Below are 26,143 nucleotides of genomic sequence, written 5' to 3' on the forward strand. Positions count from 1 at the left end.
AAAAACTTCGCTGTTGAATGTGATCGAAATTCCTATTTCACAAATCTAAACCATCAATCGCCTAGCCTACGCCAAAGACCCTCATTCTTAAGTATTCTCCATCGCATATCTTATCTTACTATTGTGACTACTTAGCCAGCCATTTAAAATGTTCCTCCGCGTTGCTAAACATATCAGTCGTGGGAGTTATCACGAAACCGGTATGCTATTAAAAATGCTTACCGAACTCAAAAAAATTAAACACTTCAGCCTGCCAGTATAATATACGCTCTTTTTGATAACAATCACGGATATCGAGGTCACTAAGGATCTACCGCGAACATCGAAATTTCTATCGCTCTTGCATATCCGAGCGAGAGTGGCAACCAGTCGAACTAACGAATGAATTGGTTCTCAGTAGGTTCTCTGGTTAAGAGCGGTGTCGCTAAGCAAAAAGAACACGCCAAAAGCATTGCCCTTCGCAAGTGTCGAGTACCGTGGTTGCGTGTGACGTCACTACTAGTTATAGAGGTGATCTCACGGCGGGGTAGTTCAGTTACTCGTACGTTACAGCGGTGTATCGCTTGAGGAAACGTTGCCATAATGTGGTCTTGTTGACATCTTATTGTTATTGTCTGTATGCACGACCGTGGCGCGACCTAGGTGCTGCCAAATGAAATTTTCCAATAGATGTATTAATGCTGTGCAGTTACTTAGATACTGATAGATAACGCATAGCCTAAACTGTTGAAGGTACGAAATTAAAATTACAACACATATTCTTCGGTGTCTTCCCATCTGAGCTCGCCCCACATGACCACCGCCATACAAGCGTGTGTGCCCACATGGGAATGATTTGTATGTAGCGCCTATTCCCATCTGTGCCCGGCGGGGACTGATGGGAATACACATATTCTTCACATATTGAGGAGCTCCATCAAGAAAGGATGATTTATTGTTATGTTATTAATGATGAAATTGATAATTCAATGTATATATATACCGTATTTTTTGACATTTAGATTTTATTCTAGAAAGGTTCTAGACTAGTATTTTTATACAATTTTGATGTTTGACGATCTTTTTGTGAAATTCTTATTATTAAGTTTACCATATCTATAATAGTTCAATGTTTTTTTTAGAACAATAATAACTGCATCAATAAATTGCTCTGATATTTAGATTAAGATATTTGTAAAATTTGACGATTTAAAAGTGCTTGTTGCTAGGCCTATTTGAATAAAGAATATTTTGACTTTGACTTGACTTTGACTTTGATGTTCTGAAATGAGTATGGAGTTAAACGGTGATGAAAGATTTTAATTTTTAATAAAGCGGAAGATATCAAAGGCGGAGACTAGCACAACATATATTATGCTAAAGTCAACACCATGCAAAGCAATAAATAGAACATTGTCTACGTTTCCATGCAGCGTGCATTGCACTTTGTTATCAATATATTCACAGAACGCTTGGCAGATGTTTTGCGGTACAATTAACAATCCAACACTAAGTTTATGCAATTGGCCGGTTTGTTCAACTAAGGGGTCGTCCATTCATTAGATCACACAAAATTTGGACTTTTTGCTCCCTGAACATAGAAAAACTTGTCTAATCGATCATGTCTCTAAGATGCATTATAAACGAAAAACCGAAAAATGGAACCTTCAAACCTCCCCCCCCCCCCCTTTCAAGGGCTACGGCCGGATACTTTCGATATGTTTACCTCCTAACTATTCCAAAGTTACGAAGTCAAAAACAAAATTTGTGTTCCAAGCTTTTCCCTTTATAAATTTAATTGAGCATTCGTTGCCGGACTAAAGTACAAGAAGGCCAAGAAAAAAAAACAACGCGCCAAAAGTATCTGCCACCTTATAATCGTTGTACAAAATAGGAGATACCTCTGCTCTGTAGAGATATCTTTACATTTTGCATTCAAAAGAATCTGCAGAACAGAACTCCTATTGTACCAGACTGCTTTCCACTGAGGCCAAGATGAGTAAAGACGTTCGGGACTCAACCAATACCATTGGTTGTAATCCACATCTGTTCTCCGCTCCGCTGGATTTCAACCAATACTATTGGCATACAAATAAAATGAGGATCCACTAAGGATAATACAGTTTGCGCAACATTTATTCGGTCTATTCTGCTGCACAATTACGAAATAGTATATTACATAAAGTTATTTGCTAGGTATGCAGTTATGCACCGTAACTAATTAAAACACGTGGTCGTCAGTTGAGACGAATTTCATTTGAGCAATTGATGTAATTGACCGCCGGCTGCCTTCCGGAGCGCGTTGTCTCCATAAAACTTTAATCAAGTTTTAACAAGTTAACCGGCTGACAAAGACAAGTAAATAATAGAGACGTGTAAAGTCGCGTGCCTCGTCATTGTGTAGAGTAATTTAGAGGTTTCAGACAATACGTCGTCGTCGCTACCTTCTGGTCCCGCTTAATATAAAACCATATATATATGACGATAAATACGTAACCATCGACACGAGAAGAAGAAGAAGACAATACTACACAGAAAGTACCTACGTACAGTCAAGGTATTAAATATCGATACAGACAAAGTGCCATAAATATGTATACACGACCTTATTGCCTATATATTAAGATTGTGTGTACATATTTTTGTCACTTTGTCCGTATCGATATTTAATACCTTGACTGTACTTTTACGTAGTCACCTACCTACAGAAACAACACCAATGTTTGTAATGGAAGGTCATGAGGTATGCTGTTTATCTGCCCGCTATGACTATGCTTATTACTGCTCTAAAAGTTATGAGTTGTCAAGGAGAGCTCGTCTGAAAATTTGAGTGAAGTATCACTGGCATAGTAAGCGCTTTTATTTCTACACGTCTACGTCTTTAAGCGATGCCTGCAATGATATCTATGATTAAGAGTCTTTACAACTTACTTGTCTCTTAATAAGCTCTAGAAATTTCCCTGCGATTAACACGTCTAATCGTTAATCCATAGAAGGCGGTATTGGCGAAGTAACTTCTTCGCCCACTGGTTAGGACGGCCTTGCCGCAAGGTCCGACCGAGCCTCCGGCCGGCCCACTCACGACATCGTGATTCAGTGTAGACCGAGCCTTTACTTTATCGCTGATAGTAAGGTGACAAATTGTAGGCTAGTGTGTTTGTTTGTTGATAAAAGCACATGGCCTAAATTCGTAGACCGAACTTTTTCGGAATGGGATCAAGGATAAAGTGAAACGAAACAAATAAACGGAAGGTAGAATTTAGTCTCTATAGCGGAGTCACGGTAGCAGGTTCTAGCTTGACAGGGTATAACTCTTAGATTAGGTTGAACAGTTGAGGTAGCCGCTGAACGATTGATCGCAGCTTCTGATCTCAGTTCTCCAGCGTTCATTACCTCAGATAACTAGCCGCAGCCACATGCAATGCGAAATGACGCGAAATATTTCCGGAGTTAGAGGAGTGTTCTATAAATAAGTGATTCTACGTCGCTCGTGGGAGTTGTGGGCGAAGATTTCGGGCTTGGTCGGCGTCGTGATCAGTAGCGCGCGAGAATCCGCGGCCGCCGGCGCGCGCGGCGCAACGAACGAACGACCCGCACTCCGACATACTACACGATAGAACCTCGCTGAGTAGTTAGAGAGTACGGATTAACGAACACATCGAAACAGACTCGAACGCGAGTTTAAACGCAAGCGCAGCTAAGCTAATTATAACGTGCTCGAAATGCAGAACATCGATCCGCTGGAGTTTGCCAACATATTGGCCACCGAGCTTTGGTGCCAACAGGTATAGCTACTTCTGACCCTGTCTTCAAACCCAAACCCTGCAGCCTAAACAATGATGCCTTGTTCTCAATGACAGCTGCAAGATCGCTGTACTGTGATAACTTTTAATCTTATTTTACTCCTGAAAAACTGTACAATTAATCTTTTAACGGCCAGTAATAAAAGATGCCTCTTTATACAGTTTAGCGGTGTAACGATTGTTTTGTTTATCGTACCTAGAGATCTGGCCGAGTGATTTATAGTCAGCTTTCAGCGTAGTTAATGAACGATACGAAGTACTTAGCAGGCTATTATTGAAGGAATGTTTTCTATATCGCCCCCGTAATGGTTTTGGAAGCATAGGTCATGTGTATATTTAACCCCGAAGTTAAACGCACATGTCATCCACGGATTTAGGTTAGCTATTTACATTGCTTGCCTTTTGGAAAACAAGAGAAATGTCTCATTTCTTTGACGTAGGAGTGTATTTAAAAATATTGCGAAATGGACCTACGTATAAACGATTTTACATCATAGATTCTCTGCCTACATTATAAGACAGGTTATCTCAAAAGTAAAGTTGTAAAAGTGCTGATATAAAGTAGGCATATAATAGCTACATAGTTAAAATGAAAATATATAAATCTGTTTAAGTTTATTGTTATTTGTAACAATAACACGTTGAGATCGGAATGTGGAAGCAACTGCGGCCAAATAAAACAATAAATAAACATTGTATAATAATTTCACAACACGACGCAGTTATCGGGGACAAAAGTTTCGAGTTGCACCGAATAACCCGTTCTATATAGGCCACTATTACTATAACAGTCTAAGTAAACAAACCTACTTTATAATTAATTGTTCTCTGTATGGACTTTACCTTTTATTGAGCCTGCTCTACTAAATGCACTTATGTGTTATTAGTAATAAGTATTAAGGAAGGATATATATGATTTGTTACTAACCTAAATTTTAATGTTACGGGAAACCATACCAATGAAACACTATGAAAATTAGATGTCCTCATTCCTTGCTTTTTGAAATATTCTCAGTAGTCAAAATAAGTTGAGTAGGTACCTATATTGTGTGTTAAATAACATAAACTGTGGATGACCAGGAAAACGTTTGTTATCCTGTACAACAACATACAATAGGTGTGTATGGAGTCGCTATAGTTATCGATTGTAGGCTCTGCTAATTTGTGAAATATCACATGTATTTAATTGAAAACGTAACAATGAATAATCCATAATTCAAAAACCGCAACGCAGGTTTGTCAGGTGCAGGAATCGTGTTATACCTACACGCATTAGTTTTTCCTACTTTTACTCGCAGTCGGTAAGCAAAGCCTACGTGACAGATGACAGGTGATGCGGACTGCCACTGATCTATTGGATGGACAAGCTAACACTGCTACCAGTATCTATTGATATATCGTGCTGCCATAGTCTCGTGGTCCGTACCACGTTGGTTAAATAAGTGCTCTAAATAGTAACTGAAATATATGTCATAAGTTAAAGAAATAGTGATCTCCACGACCAGTGTCTTCTGCATTCGCGGCTGATATCATAATTATTAAGCTATTTAAAAGTAACAAACATCAAAATACTTATTTAATATAAGCCTTTAATTTTTCCTTAGTTATTTTCTACAATATGTCACAAAAACCGTTGTTTATCTTGTCTTCTCCTCTTTTCCAGTTGGCTAACCTCGAAGGCCTCCAATCGGGGGTACCAACCCGCACAACGGCGACCATAACGCCCACACAGCTGCGCAACTTCGAGCAGACCTATATCGAGCTGAGCAACTGCCACAGCGAGCAGGCCAACCACGCCGGGTTCGTGCCGCCCTCAGTCACGCACGCCAACAGCTACGGTAGGCTTTACTTCTTACTTCTTATGGCTCCCTGGTACCTCGTCACAAATTAGGTAAACTTGGTCCATTATAGGATTAAGAGAATTGTGGGCAGAAATACAATCGAATCGTCAAAATTTTACAATAATCTAAGTTGACAAAGGGTAACCTAGGCGAGTAGCGCGGAAAACCCGTGATAACAACTATCACCACCTGCCGTTGACTAATTTGGTGGTTTGTTGTTGGGTTGCATCGCTGCGTCACTTAATTTGTCATGTTGACGAATAGGTTGCAATTAGCGCAACTCACAACCACATAAACAAGCTCTAAAATTAATAACCGGCTTCACAAAACGACTTCCCTTCCCATATCTAATAAACTCCTCTCTCCATTCCAGGCATCCTGAATCCGGGGGGCTACTGCGACGCGGGCCCGACGACGGCGCTGCATGTGTCGCCGGGCCCGCTCTCCGCCAGCGGCGACAGCAGCTGCAGCCCCGGCCCCGCGCCCAAGCGCCGCAATATGGGCGGCCGCCGCCCCACCAAGGCCCCCCAGGACATCTCCCCTGAAGAAGAGGAAAGGAGAAAGATCAGAAGGGAACGCAACAAGATGGCCGCTGCCCGCTGCAGAAAACGCAGGCTCGATCACACTAATGAGCTCCAAGACGAAACGGACAAGCTTGAAGAGAAAAAACACGCACTACAGGAAGAAATCCGAAAGCTAAACGCTGATAAGGACCAGTTGCAGACCATCCTTCAAACGCATCTCAGGACGTGTAAATTAGCGAGACGCGCGCCTAGCCCTCCCGATGTGAAACCATTTGAGGAGTACCCGTATATAGAGGAGGGGGTGAGGGTGAAGGAGGAGGTGGTGGATCCGGCGCATGACCCCACGCTGGCGCTGGACAATGACGTCATGTTCACCTCGCCGACGCCGGACAAAAGGTGAGGACCCTGCCGTGATACTTGTAAAGTCAATCGATCAAGTCATGTCAAACATTGTTATCTTTGTTATCAGTCTAGGTTGATTTAGTGACGTTTACGTCGTTTGATAAATGTAATTTATTGTAGTAGTTGAAATAATAGTCTACCGAAATGATTATAAAAACATTCAATTTAATTTATTTATTCTTAGATTTGCAAATATGTATATTTTATAGGAATTTCTAATGGGAAATAATATCACAAAGATAAGATCGGTCCACTGCTTGTGTACATTTTGACTTTATTAACCCAATAAAAGCGACGCCTCGTGAACCTTATTGGAATGCATGAAGGTCTATATTACATTGTACCATGCGCGTCTGTGGCGTTCTTAAAAATATCTGACATAATATTATTAGTAATACCGTAAGACCGAATCACATTTTACTGTGTTTTTCTGTATTCTGTAAAGAGCATGAGGACGTTCGACCCTGACCACGTTAACTTTGCACAAACTTGGCAGTAAGAACGCTTACATATAAGCTCCATACTTGACGTAGCACTAGGCACGAAAACTTAGCGTGGTGCGACTTTTATTTGTCACATAACGGTGGTGCCCTCTAGTGTCGTTTTTGCAAACAACCTCTAACCCTATCTTCATTTGTTGCAGGATAATGCTGTCGGCGGCCAGCCCGGCCATGGGACTCACGCTGGACACGCCGCCCGTGCCCGCGCGGCCCTCGCGCCCCAACTTCCTGCAGGTGCCGCTCTTTCTCACTCCCGCGCAGGTCAATACACCCACGCTACTAGCGCCATCTCACGTGGCTCGAGTGTACTGCTTTGTGTGACAGCTTGAATAGTACATTACGATACAAGTGCGAAAAATAGGAAATTCCAAACGAGTGGCGATAAATTAAAACACGACCGAAGGGAGTGTACTGTAAAGGTATTTTACAGTACATATGGGGCTACTTTATAGCACTAGTGCGAGAAGTAGCATATTACGTTACTGTGTCGAACATTTAAAGGGCCATATGTACTGTAAAACGTTGTACGATACATGTGCGAATAGGTAATTCGCAACTCGTGTCGATTTAAAATACTCCCTTCGGTCGTGTTTTAATTTATCGCCACTCGTTTCGAATTTCCTATTTTTCGCACTTGTATCGTAATGTACTATAGGGCCAACATAAAATCGAAAATCGTTATATGTCTCCTTCGCTCGAATGTACGAGAGCGATAGAGAGGCAGATAACGAATTTACGATATTGTTGGTAGGCCTTTATTTTACTTTTATTTTGATATTTCGTCTGTATCAGGATGAAACTAAATTCGGCTTTAAAAGGAAACTTGAGGGATGACTTGATGAGTGTCGGGTTTTTTACAATTACCCTATCGCTGGACACTTAATAGGAGCTAAGTTTTCTATTTCTCCATGTAATTTACAAACTCGATGGGTAGGGTGACAAGTGTCATCTCCATATAATTTATAACCTAAAAAGCAAAATTATATTTAGATGGCATCTGTCCGCGTCCGTCGAGTTTGAAAAACACTTAATAATTTTAAACATAAAAAACTTTACTTCAAAATAAAAATTAAAAGTAATGTTTTATTATTGTACGCTAACTCAACAAAAACGTTCACAAGCTTTCTTATAAATTATAATTTATTGGTAAAAGTTAATGACCGTCCGTCTAAGTTAACTTTCCACCAACTTGAACGGTACAAAATGTGGGAATGTCATTATAAACGTCACATTGTCATAGGAGAAGGGTTAACGTCATATAATGATGACATTGATGGCCACACTTTGTCATTACAAATGCAATGCAGAGTTAGCTTGGTCCGACTCTAAGTGTTTTAATATTTCGTGTAACGGAAAACCTGACTCCTAAAAGTGTCCGTCACAAGGGTAGATGTAAGAATACCTTATGACGGCCGAGTCGTAAGGCGAGATTAATTGTGGGACGAGTCTGGTAATCCCTGTTTCATGGGGGTATATTGGTGTTTTTTTCTGCTCAAAATGCTAATGGAACTATAATTTCAAACGCAGGCCTTTTTTATGCGTAATAAAGCACATGGTTTATTATCTCGAACAATCCATGCATAACGAAATATGTGCTTATCTGATATCAAGTCATATAAGCACATATTTCGTCTTAATATATGTGTATTTTTTGACAGTAGACAATGCTCTGTTTACATGCTTACTTAATTTAATCGTTATTAATTAAATAATTATGATTATAATGCATAATAATAATGTTGCCTGCTTAAAAAAAATTATATACCTACGCTTGAGCCACGTGTATGGAATTTGTGTATTTTTAATTGTCGCTAGTAACTGGGTTTAACACTACACATTTTTTTGGCTTTTAAATTAAGAAATTATTCAAAATTCACGTACATAAACTACAATAATCATTTTGTCGTATGGTGCTTACAATAAGGCCAGTATTAGGCGTTTTTGGGAAAAAAAATCTTTATTTTTTTAAATTTAGGTCAAATATCTATAATACATTTTGATACGTGGTCGCATTGCAGGCACCATACGTTGTAATGTCACACTTCACGTTTATCATATCGCAGCATGTGACAATCCATATCAAAAGGGACCTTATGGCGGTCGGCGCAGACGTAGCATAATATCACATTAGTATTGGCGCGCCGCTAATAATGGCGTAAGCGCCGACCGCCATAAGGTCCCTTTTGATTTGGATTGTCACATGCGTCGACCGCCATAAGGTCCCTTTTGATTTGTATTGTCACATATCTATAGTGTTGTCACTATCAAATTTTTGAAAGAACTGATTGTTTTTACAATAATTTCTGGAAATTGTCTGATTGATGTTCTAATAAGAGTATACTCGATTAGCAAAATTCACATTTGTGGTATGGGGCCCCCTTAAATATTTATTTTATTCTATTTTTTTTTTATATAAGTTGCTGTTATAGCGCCAACAGAAATATATATCATCTGTTAATATTTCAAGTGTTACACTATCACAGATTATGAGATATAGTCTGGTGATAGACAGACAGCGGAGTCTTAGTAATAGGATTCCGGTTTACCCTTTGGGTATGGAATCCTAAGAAACAAAAATGCTTTTATGTAAAGAACAGAGTTGAAAAGCACGTCTCAGTGTCATGTTTTGACGATCGGTCTGGCCTAGTGGGTAGTGACTCTGCCTTTGAAGCTAATGGTCCCGGGTTCAAATCCTGGTAAGAGCATATATTTGTGTGATGAACATGGATATTTGTTTCGGAGTCATGGATGTTTTCTATGTATTTAAGTATTTATAATTATATATATATCGTTGTCTAGGTACCTACAACACAAGCCTTATTGAGCTTACTGTGGGATTTAGTCAATTTGTGTAATAATGTACTATATAATATTTATAAAAAAAAAAATTTTTACTCCTAGTCCTTAGACCGCCAAAGACGTCTACAGACGTGCGCGGTACAGCCCAATATCAACCTTCGGGCATTCCGACAAGGTTCACTATGTTTTGCTGCAGCACAATAGGCGTGGCATTCAATGGCTTATTGAGCTTACCGTGGGTCTTAGTCAATTTGTGTAATAATGTCCTATAATATTTATTTTTATTTATTTATTTATTTTAATGGGTTAATCAAACAATTGATGTTCTTACTGAGGTACTCTGTATCTTTATAAGTATCTGTAACCCACCCACTGCACCCAGCTAACCACGGTAATAGACAAACTAAACAAAACACAAAGACTAGCATGTGTGGCTGCGACGGGCTGTATGAGAACTACTCCGACTGCGGCGCTAGAAATAATGCTAGGACTCCTACCATTACACATATATATACAAAAAGAAGCGGCTGCCACGGCTCTTCGGTTGAAAAAGCTAAACTTATGGACATCCTTCAGCTCATCGCACAAGAAGATCTATGAAAATATGATCTCAAAACTACCCATGCTGGAGGCGCCCATCGACAAAACACCAAAAACTATGATCTTCTGGAAAGAATACGCCATATCATTAACAGAAGATCCTAAAGAAGGACTAGACCAAACAAACCTAAGAATATTCACAGACGGCTCAAAAACATTTGAAGGGACAGGATGTGGTGTCTTCTCGGAGGACCTGAACATACACATCTCAAAACCCCTGGGAGAACATAACACGGTATTCCAAGCTGAATGTGTGGGAATAATAGAAGCTTGCAATGCTATAACAAGACGACAGGTGAAACACGAAAATATACTAATACTGTCAGACAGTAAATCAGTACTACAAGCGCTATGCAGCGACAAACTTAAGTCAGAACTCATACTCGAATGTCATCGAAGCCTCACGGAAGTGAGCAAAGAAGGCAACAAAGTGACAATTCAATGGATAAAGGGGCATAGTGGATCAAGAGGAAACGATGCAGCGGACGAACTGGCCAGGAAAGGCTCAGAAACGCCGGCATATGGACCCGAGCCCATCATACCCCTACCAATAGCCTATATACACAACCAGCTAGACCTACATCACAGACAACTGCACAACAAATACTGGAAGGAAATGGACACATGCAGGCAGACCAAGGATTTTCTACCGGAACTGAACCACAAACTCACCAAAATACTACTGAAAACACCTAGACATCAACTACGTAAAATAGTAGGATTAATTACAGGACATAACACACTTAACAAACACCTACACAATATGGGTAAAACAGACAGCCCCATGTGCAGAGCGTGCATGGAAGAAGAAGAAACAACAAAACATATTCTCTTAGACTGCAAACAGGTAGAAGTATACAGGAACAAATACCTAGGGAATCCGTGCACACTAGGAGAGGCAATTAGCAACCTGAAAACTTTGCTAGGCTTCGTGGAGGAGCTGGGGTGGTTAGAGTAGCGCTACCTCGTTTCACGCAAAATAGGCACAATGGTTGTCGATTTGCGGAAAATGCCCAGAAGCACTAACCACTAACTAAGTATCTGTAAAATATGAGCGATAATGATGCAAAGATAAAACGGATTTTGATATTCGCGGTAGCCCTGATGATGTATCGTAGTCGAACTATTACATCTTCATTATATTTAATGTATATTTTAGTAATATTGTATTTCCATCTTTGCAGATCCACAACAACAAAGCGATCGCGAACAGCAACAAGATCGCCGGCATAGAGATCAGCACCCCCAGCAACGGCATCCCGTTCAACTTCGACAGCCTCATGGAGGGCGGCACCGGCCTCACGCCCGTGCACCCGCACCCCGTGCTCCACCACCCGCACCCGCACCACCAGCACCCGCACCCCTGCGCGCAGCAGCAGCGCGCCGCGCCCGACGTCAGCTCGCCCGACCACGGGAGTCTCGTCAGTCTCTGAGATATGGACCTGTTCTGCTTCCAGCTCGACTACTAGGACGTACCCGCGTCGTGTCGTGCTCGCGATTAGATGCTTGAACTTCATCAGAACTTTCAATGCGCGGATAAACAGCAGAAAAACGTAACGTTGGCTGGTGATTTTAAAATTACATCTTCTGTTTACTTTAAAAGCGATCGGTCTAGTAAGTCAATACTTTAAAACGGCGACCGCTTTTTCCGCGTTTTTATAATATGAATGAATATCAAGTAGATACTACGTCAAAGAGCATACACGAAATCTAGGTACGGACGGTGCTCCTGCGATTGAAAGCAGAAAGGGTCGACAATACTTGAATATCGCATCGGGCTGCGCCTTGAGGTGGTCGGCGTGAGACGCCGCGAACCAAGTTCGCGTTCGAGTTTCGACCGGAATACTTATTTATTCTATGTAATTCTTCTATCTTTCTACTCATAAATCTATTTTTTCACTTGTAACGTCCTATTTATTATAAGTACTTTATAGTGTTTAAAAAAGGTAAACAGAATTGTTACAAACATTGGCCGAATGTAATCTTATATCTATGGCCTAGTCATGTAGGTTTATTTACTTTTTTAAACATTATTAAGTAAAAATATTCGGCTGTCGCAGCCGACGATCGCTCCAGAAGGAGCACCTATCTACTTGCTCACTATGTGCTTTGTATTTATCGTAGTTCCCTAGCGTACGGCCCCGGCCTTCTCGAGTCAATTCACGAGTTATTCTAAATAAAAATATTTTTATAAATAGACTTGTATTTCCGCAGAATATAGGAATTGTGATTTAAAATAAAACAGAGTTTTATTTGAAGCATTTCAGGGATTTCGAGTTGTGCTTAAATCTAGCGAGGCTAGATGGTGCGATTATATTATAAGTTTAACGTAAAAGATCTCTTTTACACGTTGGTTATTTCGGCACAAACCCGTATTTTTAATCCTCAAATCATCTTGTCATAATAAAACCTCGTGCCATCGCTCTACTCTCGTACTACGAAATATTTAGTTAACCATAAAATAACAGCAATACTACTTAAAGATTAATATATTGTATGTAAGTTAGCTCAATATTGGTGTAACGTTTACCGTTCCATTGTTTAGGTTCTGGTAGTGTAGAGTATTTTAAGGCATTTGTGATATGTCCAGTGATAGGTTGTCCCGGGGACTTGTGACACAGGCCTTATAGCAAACTCACATACATACAGCCTTATTCACCTAAAAGCAACCATATTCTTTAGTTATTACGAAATTTCTTCAATGTGTTGCTACATCACACAATTATTGATATGTCAATGAGTTTGCAATAACGCTTGTGTTTATTATGTATTTGACTCATGCCATCATTTTTTTCTTTTGTAAAACCCCATCACAGTCCAATTTCCAGTGTATGTAAGCAAATTATGTCAAAGTATTAAATATCGACACGGACAGAGTGTCAAAAATATGTACACACTACTTTAATGTATGGGCAATAAGGTCGTGTATACATATTTTTGGCACTGTCCGTGTTAATATTTAATACCTTGACTGTCGTGTCACCTGTCGTCGAAATCGGGCTGTAATGAGGATCGTTTCTGATCGACTCGCTGGTTGTGTGACCTTCATGTCGTGTTTTAAATTGTTGTTATGGAAATAAAAATGTTTTTTGTTGCTGTGTTGCGTTAAGTCCCTACCTAGTATAAAAATAAGGTTAGAAATGTGACGTTTAAAAAGGTGCCCGTCTTTTGAAAATGACACAATTATTTTGGATGTTCAATTGGGCATGGGTCGATATATAGTACCGATAAAGACCACTGGAATAAAATATGATAGTTTAAGGCAATAATTAGATTAAAGGCACTTAACAATTATTATAATATGCATAACTTAGACCAAATTATTACTTGTACGTGCTTTATCGTAGTTTTAATTAAAATCTAAGCCAAATATTGATTTTATTGTTATCGTAAGTTAGGTTAGACGCTGTTTACGTAAAAGTATTAGGAGACGGAGTTGCGCCAAGTATTTATTTAGTTTACTCCGACACGTCAGTAAATATTTATACAATTCTGAACCTTACGTCTATGTAATAAAGGTGTATAAATATTTATGATCGTGACTGTATACCCGAAACTAGCGCTAGCGAATATCTGCCGACATTTCTATTTAAATAAAATAGTATTCGACATATAGTACGCATAATATGAACATCTAGATGTGTAAGAGAGATGTAATTTTTTCTAGAACTATTTTCTAAACGCAATTGTAGAATACTTTTGTATTTTTTCAAGAAAATTAGCAAAGCAATATATTTGATAAAATTATTTGAAAAATCTAGCCAGATGTAGTGAAATATATATGTAAATCAGAAAATATAAATTTGTTTACATACACCTGAAATTGGGCTTTTATTATTTGAATATATTTCTAATACCCTATATGCCTCCTTTCGTTAAGTTATTAACCTTTTAACCGCTTAGAATTTTTCATCGAGCATGCTCGTGTTTGCGTCGGTACGAAGTTACACGAAGTTTTGTATTATTTATCAGACTGCGGTGAAATGAGCTGGATATTGTATGCCTTTACACTACGGCGGTTAAAAGGTTAAACGTTGATAATTACGTAAGTTAGGCAACTACACATATCCTCCTAACTAAGGACCTGCCCGTAATATTTATTATTTCAATGTAATTTTGACCACACCAGCTGGTAAAGGCTCTCTTGATGGTTCAAAAACTGCTGAGAAATTTGCATTTTATCCACATATCGCTGCTTATCTAATAAAGCTAATTTTGCAACGAAGCATACAGCTGGACGCGCAAAACGCAAAAGATTATCATGAATAAAACTCCCGTGGAGTTACGTTAAAAAATTACCAGATGGCAGCTTTGTGCCGTTATGTGACAAAGTAATCTGATGCAAATAATGAGTTTGTTTCCTTATGTTGGCTGGTTGGTTGGTGGAAAAATTTGTTTAACTATGGCAACGCTCAAGATTCCACTTTATCGCTTTCGCTAATAAGTAAATTTAAAAAGAAAGTAAATGTTTTCCCGCCAAACATTGTTTATGTGAATATAGTTTTAAAAAGGATATGTGATAAGCCACTTCATTTTTCATATTTGTCTATTGCTCAGTTATATATAAGTTACTCTATGGTCTATTGACAAACTTATCTAGTGACCTATGTATGTATGTAGGACAGTTTACCATGACTAGAAGATATGAAGTCATAAGCAACAGAAACAAAAACTAATAATACAATAAGATAAATATTGTTTATTGTGATTGAATGTTACATGTTAATAACACAGTGCAAAAGCCACACTCGTTTAACAATCTAGATAAAACGTAGTGATTATATGCTCTTTGAATCTAGATACTAGAAAATAAGTTACGCCATCTAGTTCAGCTATTTATGACTCACTTAATAAAAAAAATAAAGATTAAATATCATTTATTTTCAGGCAACTATGGCCCATATATATATACCTTACAGACTACAATAATAAAAATCTTAAAATATAAAAATCATTTTGACGATGCAAATTTCGGTTGCGCCACCTGCTGGTGCGGGATTCAGCAGATTCCCACGAAACCGCTGAAATACACTTCCGGCCAGAAGTCCGCGCTCACGATGGTTTCCAGCAGCGGCCGCGGGACGCGCACCACAAACGAGCTGATGAGTTAATATAATCATCACGGCGTGTGAGTAGGTATTGGTATTACGTGACGTACGGCATTAAAAAATTTAACCTTACGTATAGTTCGTGTCACCCACGATGACGCGCAGATTTGTCAAATCTAACATTTAATAACAAGACTATATGAGTCAAGGCAGGTCTTCGTGAATGACACAATCTATATTGTGTGTGGTGGTCAACAATCACCTCGGTCGTACCGTATAGAGCAAAAATAATCGTTCTCGAGAATAACGCAAAAAATTGACTTATAATTTAGTAAGGTTCTCACAATTAGATGTGGTAATACCCAGATGACAGTGTAAGGATATAAGTTATAGGTACTCGTCGGCTTGGTTTTCACAACTCAACGTCATATCATTGTGCCTATTTTGCGTGGTGGCGTCGGCACTACTCTTGCCAACCCATTCTATCTAGAAGCCTAGCAGACCCTTGATGTTGCCGACGACTTCTGGGAGAGACCCCGGAGAACCGAGGTGTTGTGCCCGGTACTCTGCCACCCCTGCGCATTCGAGAATGACGTGGACAGCTGTCTCTTCTGTCTCCATGCACGCCCTGGGGCCCATTTCTCGAAGGGTATTAGACGTATTAGTCAGGACTCTCCAAACTTTTTTACCTGCAAGCCATATTGTACCTTAAAACTTTCGCGCGGGCCACCATCGGTGTTTGCGCCGCGTTAGGAACAGTTCCACTCTCAATGAATGCTGAACCCTTGGAGCCTGGGATCCGTTTGGCAACCACCCGCGGGCGAGAAATGGGCCCCACAGCAGAGGGGGCTATCTGTAGCACGTAGGGTTAACAGGTGCTTTCTAGTCGAGAGGGTAAGGATGCGTTTTGCGTTTAATAATCACGAGTCTTATATTGTCGCATTTGGTCCTCCACGGCGCGCCGCAGCCGCTTCCTGAGGTAGTTCTCGACGGCCTTGCGCGTGTAGAATATAATTTCCATTACGCTGACCGTGCTCACGCCCATGCAGAGGCCGAATATACCGCCGAGGTTGGCTGAAACATCCTGTGGGTTACACAGACGGATAGACAAACTACGAAACAAAAAGGTCCCTCGTGTACCTAATACCTATAGTTCGTTTTTTAAGCAGTAGAAGAAAGTAAGTGATCTTTACGTATTATACAGCAAAAATATAACAAGTATAAATCATAAGTGATTCTTATGCTTTCATAAGTACTTAATATAAAGTAATTAAAAAAAGTAGATTTTTATCATTTTCTTTAAGGGAAACCTCAAGATTGTTTATTTTTTTTCTAACTACAAGTCACCGTTAAATAGCGCGTGATTTGCAATACACTGCGGCATTTGATCATTCGATTGAATTCATTGCTCCCACTTAGCATGCCGCATGCCGTTTGTTGCGACATCTGGGCTATAACCGCGAAAATCGAAGTTCGTCAATTGCGGGCATTTCACTTGTCTTAGTGAGTGTAAAAGAGAAAGATCCCCACAATTTGCGAATTTCGGTTATCGCGGTATGCCCCCTGTAGAAGCTTTTAAGGATGTTGCGGCCTAATTTCTGGTTGTGATTCATTTGTCCTATATATAGTCTCCTACAGAACGTGATCGGGAGGCAAGACTGCGCCGTGCTTCGCAGGTTCAACGAGCTGCTGGGCGGTGACCGGGAAAATCGTAATTCGTCAATTGCGGGCATTTTTCTCAGTCACTCTAATTACGTCTTAGTGAGAATAAAAGAGAAAGATCCCCGCAATTTGCGAATTTCGGTTTTCGCGGTAGGCCCCCAGGGCCCGATTGTACGTGCGCCTCGGTAAACCAATTACCACGGTGTTGCAAGATCTTTTCATGTTTATCACTTTTCGTATATTAAGTAACTCATTTTAGCTATAAGGTTTTAGTTTAATATTTAATTTAATTATATAGGGTATCTGGTAAAAATACTCACAAACCAAACTAATTAGCGACATAACAGTTTCCTGTTTCTTCTTCACATACACGGAGCTAGGAAAGAAGAACTGCATGATGGTCGTGCTTTCGTTGAATTTGATGCCAGAACTAAAAAAAACATCTATATAAATAATAAATTAATTAATATCTGCTTCAGGCTCTTATTTTGAAGAAAACTAATCAGGGAGCCTAGCAAAGAGAACAATCGTTTGTATCAATTGACACGAAACGCTATCATGTCCATACATTATTTACGTTTATCTTAGCGTTTCATTTTCTGCAAGCGATTGTCTTATTCCCATCCTTAGTAGAAAGAACAGGTCCGTGCTTTACGTTGATTTTATCATGACAAGTAAAAATTAAAACCTCTTTCCAGTTATTAAAAAATATGAAGTAAAGATACTCACTAAGGGTTGTAAACCATGTGGGGCAGCCCTCTGAGGTTGCCGAGGCTCAGATCAACTGTGTATATCCTGGACACGCAGTCTCGCGGGCAGTTGCAGTCCATGCTGCCGTCCTTGCTTGATAGGTCTGCAGGGCAAACAACATTTTAATACAGAACCCCTAGTGTAAATTTATTCTATATCGTAACGTGACGGACGCGTTTGCGTTAAGTCTCGTTTTGTATGGAATTTAGAAACAGCGCGCCAACACGTACGTCACGTTTCGCTATCGAATAAATTTACACTAGGGATACAGTTAAGAATGGTCCAGGTTCGGGCCAAGGTGTCCGACAGTTCGGTTTCTACATGAATCTATTATAGATTCTGCATGAGTGGTGGGGGAAACTTACAAAACGGGGTACTCGCGATAGTCTTATGTATCTTTCAGTAGGATTAGCAGAGAAAGCGTTATTCAGAATCACAATTAGAATTTTTTCCATAATTTTCAATAAAAGGACAAGATTGTTCATTGTTCACCTTTTCTCTAATGCTACAAAAACGAGCTAAGTCATGAATCTGAATCTAGTATAACTAGTATTTAGTATGGATTGGGCATGAGTGGTGGGGGAAACTGACAGAATGGGAAATCTTTCAGTAGGAATAGCAGGCAAAGCGCTATTATTGTTTATCCTTGTGAGTCTCACTTTTCTTTCTGCCTACTTCTAAAAAGCCCTATGTGACGTAGACGTTTATTTTTGCCCACCATGAAAACGGTAGGCAACAATTGGAGTTTCGTAATTTAGTCGAGGGATGTCCACTGCTACAAGACTTCCACAAAGTATTTACGCAAGGACCGCCGCGGTTCTGCGCTGCACTCATTCATGGACTTTCTTTACTTTATTAGATCTCCACTTTATTAGATCTTTAGATCCTAATTATTACTTTGCATTCCTACACCGCATCTTCCAGTAGGCACGATTATTTTTGGTCAACCTACCTATGTATTTATATACATTCTCGACATATTAATAGCTCGCATCATTTTAAGCCACGTGCGAGCTGTAGGTAAGGGATTGTGATGTATTTTGGCATTGATGATGTCGATTTATTCAATGAAAGTTTAGCCGATTTTGTAATTTTTGCAAAATTCTCATCACGTGCCTAAGAGTGCAGACTGAGACGGAACTAATTACCTGGGACCTTGCTGATGCAGCGTATCTTAGTGACGTCACAGGACCGTGCGCCCACGTGAGGTACGTACACAGGCTCGCAGTGGCAGTGCTTCTCCACGGCTCGGATGTAGCACACGTGGTCGCAGTCGGAGTTGTGGTACTTTCCGAACGAATGTAGCCGCCGCTCGTAGTCGAACAGGCATTGGCGACTAAAAGAAATAAATCAAAGTAGTCTTGCAGAATAATAGTAATCGTTTATAGGGTTCCATAAATCAAAAGGAAAAAACAGAACCCTAATAGGATCATTCGTGCGTCTGTCTGTCTGTCCATCTGTCACAGCCTATTTTCTCCTAAACTACTGGACCAATAATGTTGTGTTGAAATTTAGTACACGTATATAAATCTGTGACCCAAAGACGGACATGCAACTTAAACTAACCAATTTTGAATATAGGGGGCACTTTTGGGGGGGTAAACGAGAAAATAGAATGTTGAATAAATTGAAATTGAAATTGAAATTGTAAAAATTAAAAATAAAAGTTTTGCAAACTATACAGGATTCGTGGGTACACGAGGTTGGTCTCTAGTCAAAAGTCATCAAATATCGTACATATTTATAAGAAGGCAGGCTGGTGACCTCATCCGAGCAGTAAACGTAGGTGCAGTTTACAGTGAGGAAGGCGATTCGTGGATATACGAGGTTGATCTCTAGTCGAAAGTCATCAAAGATGCGTACCTATCAGAAGGCAGGCTGGTGACCTCTTCAGAGCAGTAGGTATAGGTTCCGTGGATGGTGAGGAAGGCCTCAACGTGCGGGTATACCAGGTTAGTCTCGTCATCAGCAGGAAACTCGGTCCAGTCCGTAAACATTACCTGGAGGATTTTTATTTTGTTTAGCATGCATTTAATTGCCCGTATCCGAAAGTATCTAACTCTGTAACTACATTTGTCTGTTATCTCTTTCCGCTTAAACCGCTGACCCGCTTTAGATGAAATTTGGTATCGCAAGTCTATGGGACAAACATAAGGGCTTAATAGTATTTAACATGAAAATCTTCATTCTACGTCAGGGGTTCCAAACCTTGAAATAACACTGATACGAAACCAGTCAACTTCATTATTTATTGCCAGGGACCTCCAACTATTTAAAAATTGAAAATACTCATATCGAATAAATTGATAAAGGATGACTCACGCTAGACCGGGCCCGGGCGGGGCCGAGGCGCCCGGCACGCCTTTTTTATGATGGCTGATCGGTGATCACGTGGTGCTTTCCATAGAAAATGGAGCGCCGGAAGCTCCGCCTCGGCCCCAGCCCGGTCTAGTGTTAGTCATCCTTTAAAGGATGACTCACGCTAGACCGGGCTGAGGCGTCCGACACGCTATTTCTATGGCGGCTGATCGCTTTCCCATAGAAAACGAAGCGCCGTAAGCTCCGGCCCCGGCTCCGGCCTGGTCTAGCGTGAGTCATCCTCAACTACGTCACGGGCAAGCTTGTGTTGGAATAAGTTTATTGTTAACTGTTTGCTCTAATGAGCTCCAACTCGGATTAGAAAAATCTTTGGTATGAAATAAAAATATATACTGTTCAGGGTGCGTAGTCAACATGACAACAAAATCGTTCACGCTGCGTAACGACCGTAACGCAATTGTCTCTATCTCACTAACGTTGAAGAGTCATAGACAGACACAAAGCGCTTCGTTGTCGTAGCGCAAGCGATTGTCACCTTGAATAGGCACCCAGATACCCTGATACCTCTCTGGTGTCTTACCCTGATAGCGCCGACGTGGAACAAGGTCCTCGGCAAGGCGTCTTCGGGCTCGTAGTCCACCACGACTCGCAGCCCGTCGTAGATGCCCCGCGTGGTCGCCATGTGCGGCTTGAAGTGTGGATTTTTTTCATTTCTGGACAATTACTTGTAAATTTTAGCATGCAGCGGCAGACTTTAAGGGCGGCGTGGTGAGCATGGCAAAGTTTTTGCAATGGTTAAGGTCGCCACTGCCAGTAGAGACAGGTGCGGCAGAAGGAACACCTTGGGCAAGAGGAACACTTTAGATTAACTATCTTCATTTCATGTTACCTAACCTGACTTCAATATCCACACTTTACAGACGAGTGTAGATAAAATTAGATTGGACACTATCCCAAGGGAAATCGAAAAATATGCACTTGTAGCAAAAATAAGTAACTTGTAGCTAAGAGCAGTATCAACACTAAGAAGAGTACGAAGATATTGGCCGTCTTTTATCTTTGAACAAGTAGACGCTGTTGAACGCGCAGCACAGCCCCTGCTCAGTGAGGATGGGTTGGATTAGTTCGTGGCACGGGTGCATCTTTAGCTTTAAGAAGCAGAGCTTCAGGGAGTTTTCATAGCTTTGGGGCATAAGTCCCATTACCTCAGGTACTTTGGACATATAGATTACAGCTTCAGGGTTTTACCTACGTACCACAAAGAGTACCTATTACGAAGATACTTACCGTCTTTTATCTTTGAACCAGTAGACGCTGTTGAACGCGCAGCACAGCCCCTGCTTGGTCAGGATGGGACGGAAGAGCTCGCGGCAAGGGTGCATCTTCAGCTTGAAGAAGCAGAGCTTCAGGAAGTTCTCACAGCTTTGGGGCATTAGTCCCATTACCTCAGGTACCTTGAACATATGGATTACAGATTCAGTGGATTTTAATACAGTAGCACAGGTAAGTCAGGTTCTCACGCGTCTATCTAAAAGTTGGTTAAATGTTCAGGATATTAAATCCTGTCCTCTACCAGATATCACGGAGCCTAAGTAACTGTTGTCCGTCCGTCCTTAATTCAACTTTGACATAAGTTACATTTTGCTTGATGGTATAGATAGCCTAGATAGCCTATGTGTGTGTCAGTGTGTCTCATGCTTAACGCAAAGATCTTACAAACAAATTTATCTGCAGAGGGGGGGGGGGGGGGGGGGTTGTCAATTTTAATTTGCAGCAGACTGTACCTACGGAATATTCTAGGGAAGTTTTTTTCTCCTACTATATTGATAGGTACTGAGTTGTTGACTGTACCTGTTTTTGTTGTTCTGTATATAGTATATTTTTATATATGGTTTTCCAGACATCCGTAGAAATTCCTAAAACTAGTGATATTTCTAATTTGGAGATGCGTAGAAGCAAAACTTACTGTGTATCGGTTTTCGTCAATGAGTCGCTGAAGACGCCTCAGTTCTTCATCGTCAATAACCGGGATACTCGAATAGAAACCCAGCAGTTGGGGGAGGGCTTTCTCCAGGTTCACTGTTGTGTTACCATCGCTAGAAAAAAGTATTTTCATGTTTCAAAATGCACATCAGCTTAGTACCCTTGCGTACCTACATTTTAATATATGCAGGTATACCGTAAACAATCTCGATACTGAAGTCGTGTAAATGGTTTGGCACTGAAACTGCGCTATGGCTTCATGTTCAGGCTGGCGGCGTAATCTATATACAGCTCATTTAATTATTTAGCAAAGCATGTGCCTCTGTAAATATGCACCAGCCGGCTTGATGATGGATGCAGGAGCAGCAGCATAACTCACATCAAGGTTTTGTTGAAGTGTCTCAAACCACCATACAATACAATATTAAAAAACATTTAAACGCTAAAAACACATTTGGCTACGCAATTTTCTGTTGCATCACCTGTTCCGGAGTAGCATTCCGCAAATTCCCACTGAACCGCTGAAATACCACACCCTTCGGCCAGAAGTCCACGCTTGCGATGGGATCTAGTTGCGATCGCACCATTTGGTGGTGATGCACAATATGCACATGTGCAAGTTGTGCAACTCGTTTATTAGTAAATTATAGATCTTGATGAAGTGTCAGATGGAGCTCAGGGTTATTAGGTTGATATACTGATACACATGGGTATTTCGTTTATTAGGTAGGTACTCACATCAAAGTTTCGTTGCAGTACCTCATAGAGCTCAGGGTCATCTGGTTGGGAGAGCATATGGTAATGACGGGCATGGTCCTTACCTAGTGTTAGGCGTCTAGGGGATCGTACTAGTTCTCGATGGTGATGCGGGTTGGCATCTTGTTTGGGCTATTGTAGACCCACATCAAGTGTTTTGTTACAGCTCAGGGTCATCTGGTTGGGGGATGGTGATGGCGGGGAATGGTAGGGTGTCGATGGGCTCGTTTTGGTTCTCGATGCTGATGCACATGGGTATCTCGTTATTAAGCAATGGTAGACTCACATCAAGGTTTTGTTGAAGTGTCTCATAGAGCTCAGGGTCATCTGGTTGGGAGAGCAGATGGTGATGGCCGGGAACGGGAGGGTGTCGAGGGGCTCGTACTGGTTCTCGATGGTGATGCGAGTCGGCATCTCATTGAAGCGGCCGTATAGCAACCATGTCAATGTGCATGCGAACATCACTATGAGTATCAGGGTTACCGCCCAGAAGCACCTGTGAAGTGAATGTTGAAACAAGATTGTTATTAAGTAGGTATAAAAAGTCATCACTCATCAACATGCATCTTCCTCGTGTTTTCCCGGCTTTTTGCTAGGGCTCTCGGGAGCCTGAGGGCCTACCGAGAACCACGTTCGACATGTTGCCTGTCTGTCACACTTACATAGAAATTTACAAGTGCGACAGAGAGGTAACACGTCGAGCGTAGTTCTGGTTCGTAGGGCCAGCATGGCAAGTAATTTGGACAGTTTTTAAGAAAACGATTGCCATCTAACCTTCCAACCCAGAGGGGAAACTACCTAGGCCTTATTAGAATTTAGTAATCCGGAGTTTTCCTTCACGCACGAAAATTGGCAGCAGCATCTTGTACATTTTTGTCATCCATCTGCCTGAGCTATTTGTTGGCACCGCTAGAATCCTACGCTTCGCTCGAATTCCCTTAACACCCTTACACTAAAAGTTAACCTACCTTGATACTCTATCTGGATACAAATAAAAATACTTCAGCCCTAACACAGTCCCTTCCATACAAAAATGCTTTAGTAACATTCTGAAATTTCCGTCCACGAATACTCTTTTCGCCATTTTCTCGTCCAAAGTAAGACCGGTAGTTTTTAAAGCTGTACAATATTTAATCACAGTTTTACAGCACCTATTCGAAAAGTTTAACATTTTTTTTTAAATTATAATTTGACATGCACTAAAGTCACGCTAGGTGTGGTTCATAATTAATGAATTAAAGAGCGAAATAACACGAACTGATTTTTTTAATTGCAAGTGTCCATGCAGTTGTGCAGCTCGCCGTACGTAGAATCCTACTTCTGTCGTAACATCTAAATGTAACAGTGCGTGTATAAGTCTACAATCGCAGATCTTCACGGCGATTTCGCAGTTTGGTTGGCAAAGCATTAGCTGTTCGTATTTAACTGTACCCTACTCACTTATTCAGCTAAATCGGGAATTGGGTCAAATTTAGCTTCAAGATTTTACCCCCTAACTAACTAACATACATAACATGGCAAGTTAAGAGGGAAGAATAGCTTTGCGATCCTAGCGAAATGACGGTATTTTTTTTATGAATTTCCATTTCGGAAGAAAACGTTTTCCAATAACTAATTACTTACTGTTGTTACCTGGTTCTATTTTCCTTTAAAATTTATTTGTAGTTGTATATGTATATAAAATGTATAATTGTTGGTGCAATAAAGAATATTTACTTACTTACTTTTTGTATTGGCGATCACGTGGTATTCTTCCCTCTTAAATAAAAGCTAGTAAAAATGGAAGTCAGTCAGTAAAACAACGTTTAGGAAAAATGTATAAAGTGATTTATTGAGAAATGTTTTACATGAATTTTTAACAATTTCAAAAGTGCCATTTACATTTGAATGAATTATTGTTAGAGCTGTTATAATAAATATCATTATTTTATGAATAGAAATCCAGTAGGTGAGAAGTTATATTTTCTAAATAAGTTTTTTTGTTATGGGATATAGTATGTATACATATTGAAGTAGTAAACGATTGACCAGATAAGCAGAACGTGCTATTTGTGAAGAGTTATAATTTAATAAATAAGACCTTTTGTACCTTTTTGGTACGGAACCCTATAAACAGCGTGGAATGATAATTAATTTCTGTGTGAAATGGTATACATTGTATTTTGTAGAAACATGCTTCAAATGTTTATAAAACAAATTGTCATTTTACAGTCAAGTATCGTATTAGGTATCAAAAGAATAGGTAGCTTAACTTCTATCTCAGATGCATTCAACCGTCCGATTTTGCGATCTTGCTATTAATAATATGTAATAGGGTAGATATTTCCGAAGAGAGTCGAATGGATTGATCCAAATTTGAAGTTAAGCGTTAATACAATCTAAAATTATTTAAAGTTCGTTTAGAAAAATTATAACCGTAAGGTCACGTACCTAAGTAATTCTTAAGTATGTTATCGATGTTACGGATTTAATTAACTACGAGTATAATCGTAATAAGGTAAATAAGTGAAATAATTTGTTATTTTTCTTGTAAGTAATGGGAATTTTTATTATAAAAAGCTTTATAAACAACAAAATATACTTATGATTGCTAACAAAGTGATATATATTCAGTAACTATTAATATTTTTGGCTTTTAAGAGTATTGTCCGGTAGGTTACACAAAAGATCCCTATGGGTCGATGTGTATGCAAGGGCCCCCGAAAATCATAAGATAATCATTGTCCGATAGGAATTATAATGAATTATAGACGGTAATTTTTTAAATCAATAAATAGCCGATATAATAGATATTGGTCATTTGCGTTCAAAGTACGATATCGTTAAAAGCATAAGTACTATTTTTAAAACTAAGGGGGCATATTTTGACACTAATTCAAGTGGGGTAAAAAATTATATCATAACATTCACTCATTGTTTCATAACGTCTATAGTAATGGAACTTCCAGCAGAAAAAATGAAATTGTCGAGTCAACAGATATTCTTACAAATCGTAGGCAAATATAAACGGATTGCATTTAGAAATCCTCAATAAGTACGTTTACGTACGTACGTTATCTATGTTTACAGGTATAAATGCCGTGCCTAAAAATGTTCTACTACGATTCAGGCACTTCTAAAATTCTGCGAGCTACCGAAGCAGGAGCATTCTAAGGGGTAGTTATCAATGATTTATTA

General features: G+C 39.9%; 2 protein-coding genes across 5 annotated transcripts in view; one reads left to right on the top strand and one right to left on the bottom strand.

Moving 5' to 3' along the window:
• LOC133528247 (transcription factor kayak-like) overlaps positions 1-14,271 on the top strand; it is a 55,554-nt gene extending 41,283 nt beyond the window's left edge. For 2 of the 4 annotated variants that reach the window (XM_061865539.1, XM_061865540.1), the window contains 4 exons: positions 5,446-5,620; positions 5,997-6,543; positions 7,193-7,310; positions 11,633-14,271. In XM_061865539.1, coding sequence (XP_061721523.1) covers positions 5,446-5,620; positions 5,997-6,543; positions 7,193-7,310; positions 11,633-11,881 — 1,089 coding nt within the window. In that variant the 3' untranslated portion in view covers positions 11,882-14,271. Of the gene's footprint in view, positions 1-3,503; positions 3,765-5,445; positions 5,621-5,996; positions 6,544-7,192; positions 7,311-11,632 lie in introns of those variants that run through there. The other 2 variants (XM_061865542.1, XM_061865541.1) reach the window with 2 other exon arrangements.
• A 1,037-nt stretch (positions 14,272-15,308) lies between these two features.
• Positions 15,309-24,392, bottom strand: LOC133528246 (sodium channel protein Nach-like). The gene is made up of 10 exons (XM_061865538.1): positions 23,935-24,392; positions 23,253-23,462; positions 22,194-22,323; positions 21,515-21,681; positions 20,808-20,940; positions 19,772-19,908; positions 19,057-19,244; positions 17,888-18,011; positions 17,479-17,588; positions 15,309-16,570 (listed from the first exon to the last, which is right to left on the bottom strand). Exons 1-10 carry the CDS (start codon positions 24,135-24,137, stop codon positions 16,410-16,412), a joined length of 1,563 nt encoding a protein of 520 aa, XP_061721522.1. The 5' UTR covers positions 24,138-24,392; the 3' UTR covers positions 15,309-16,409.
• Positions 24,393-26,143: the final 1,751 nt, after the last annotated feature.

The sequence above is a fragment of the Cydia pomonella genome, chromosome 19 (genome assembly GCF_033807575.1).
Source record: "Cydia pomonella isolate Wapato2018A chromosome 19, ilCydPomo1, whole genome shotgun sequence".
In the NCBI taxonomy this organism is placed as follows: domain Eukaryota; kingdom Metazoa; phylum Arthropoda; class Insecta; order Lepidoptera; family Tortricidae; genus Cydia; species Cydia pomonella.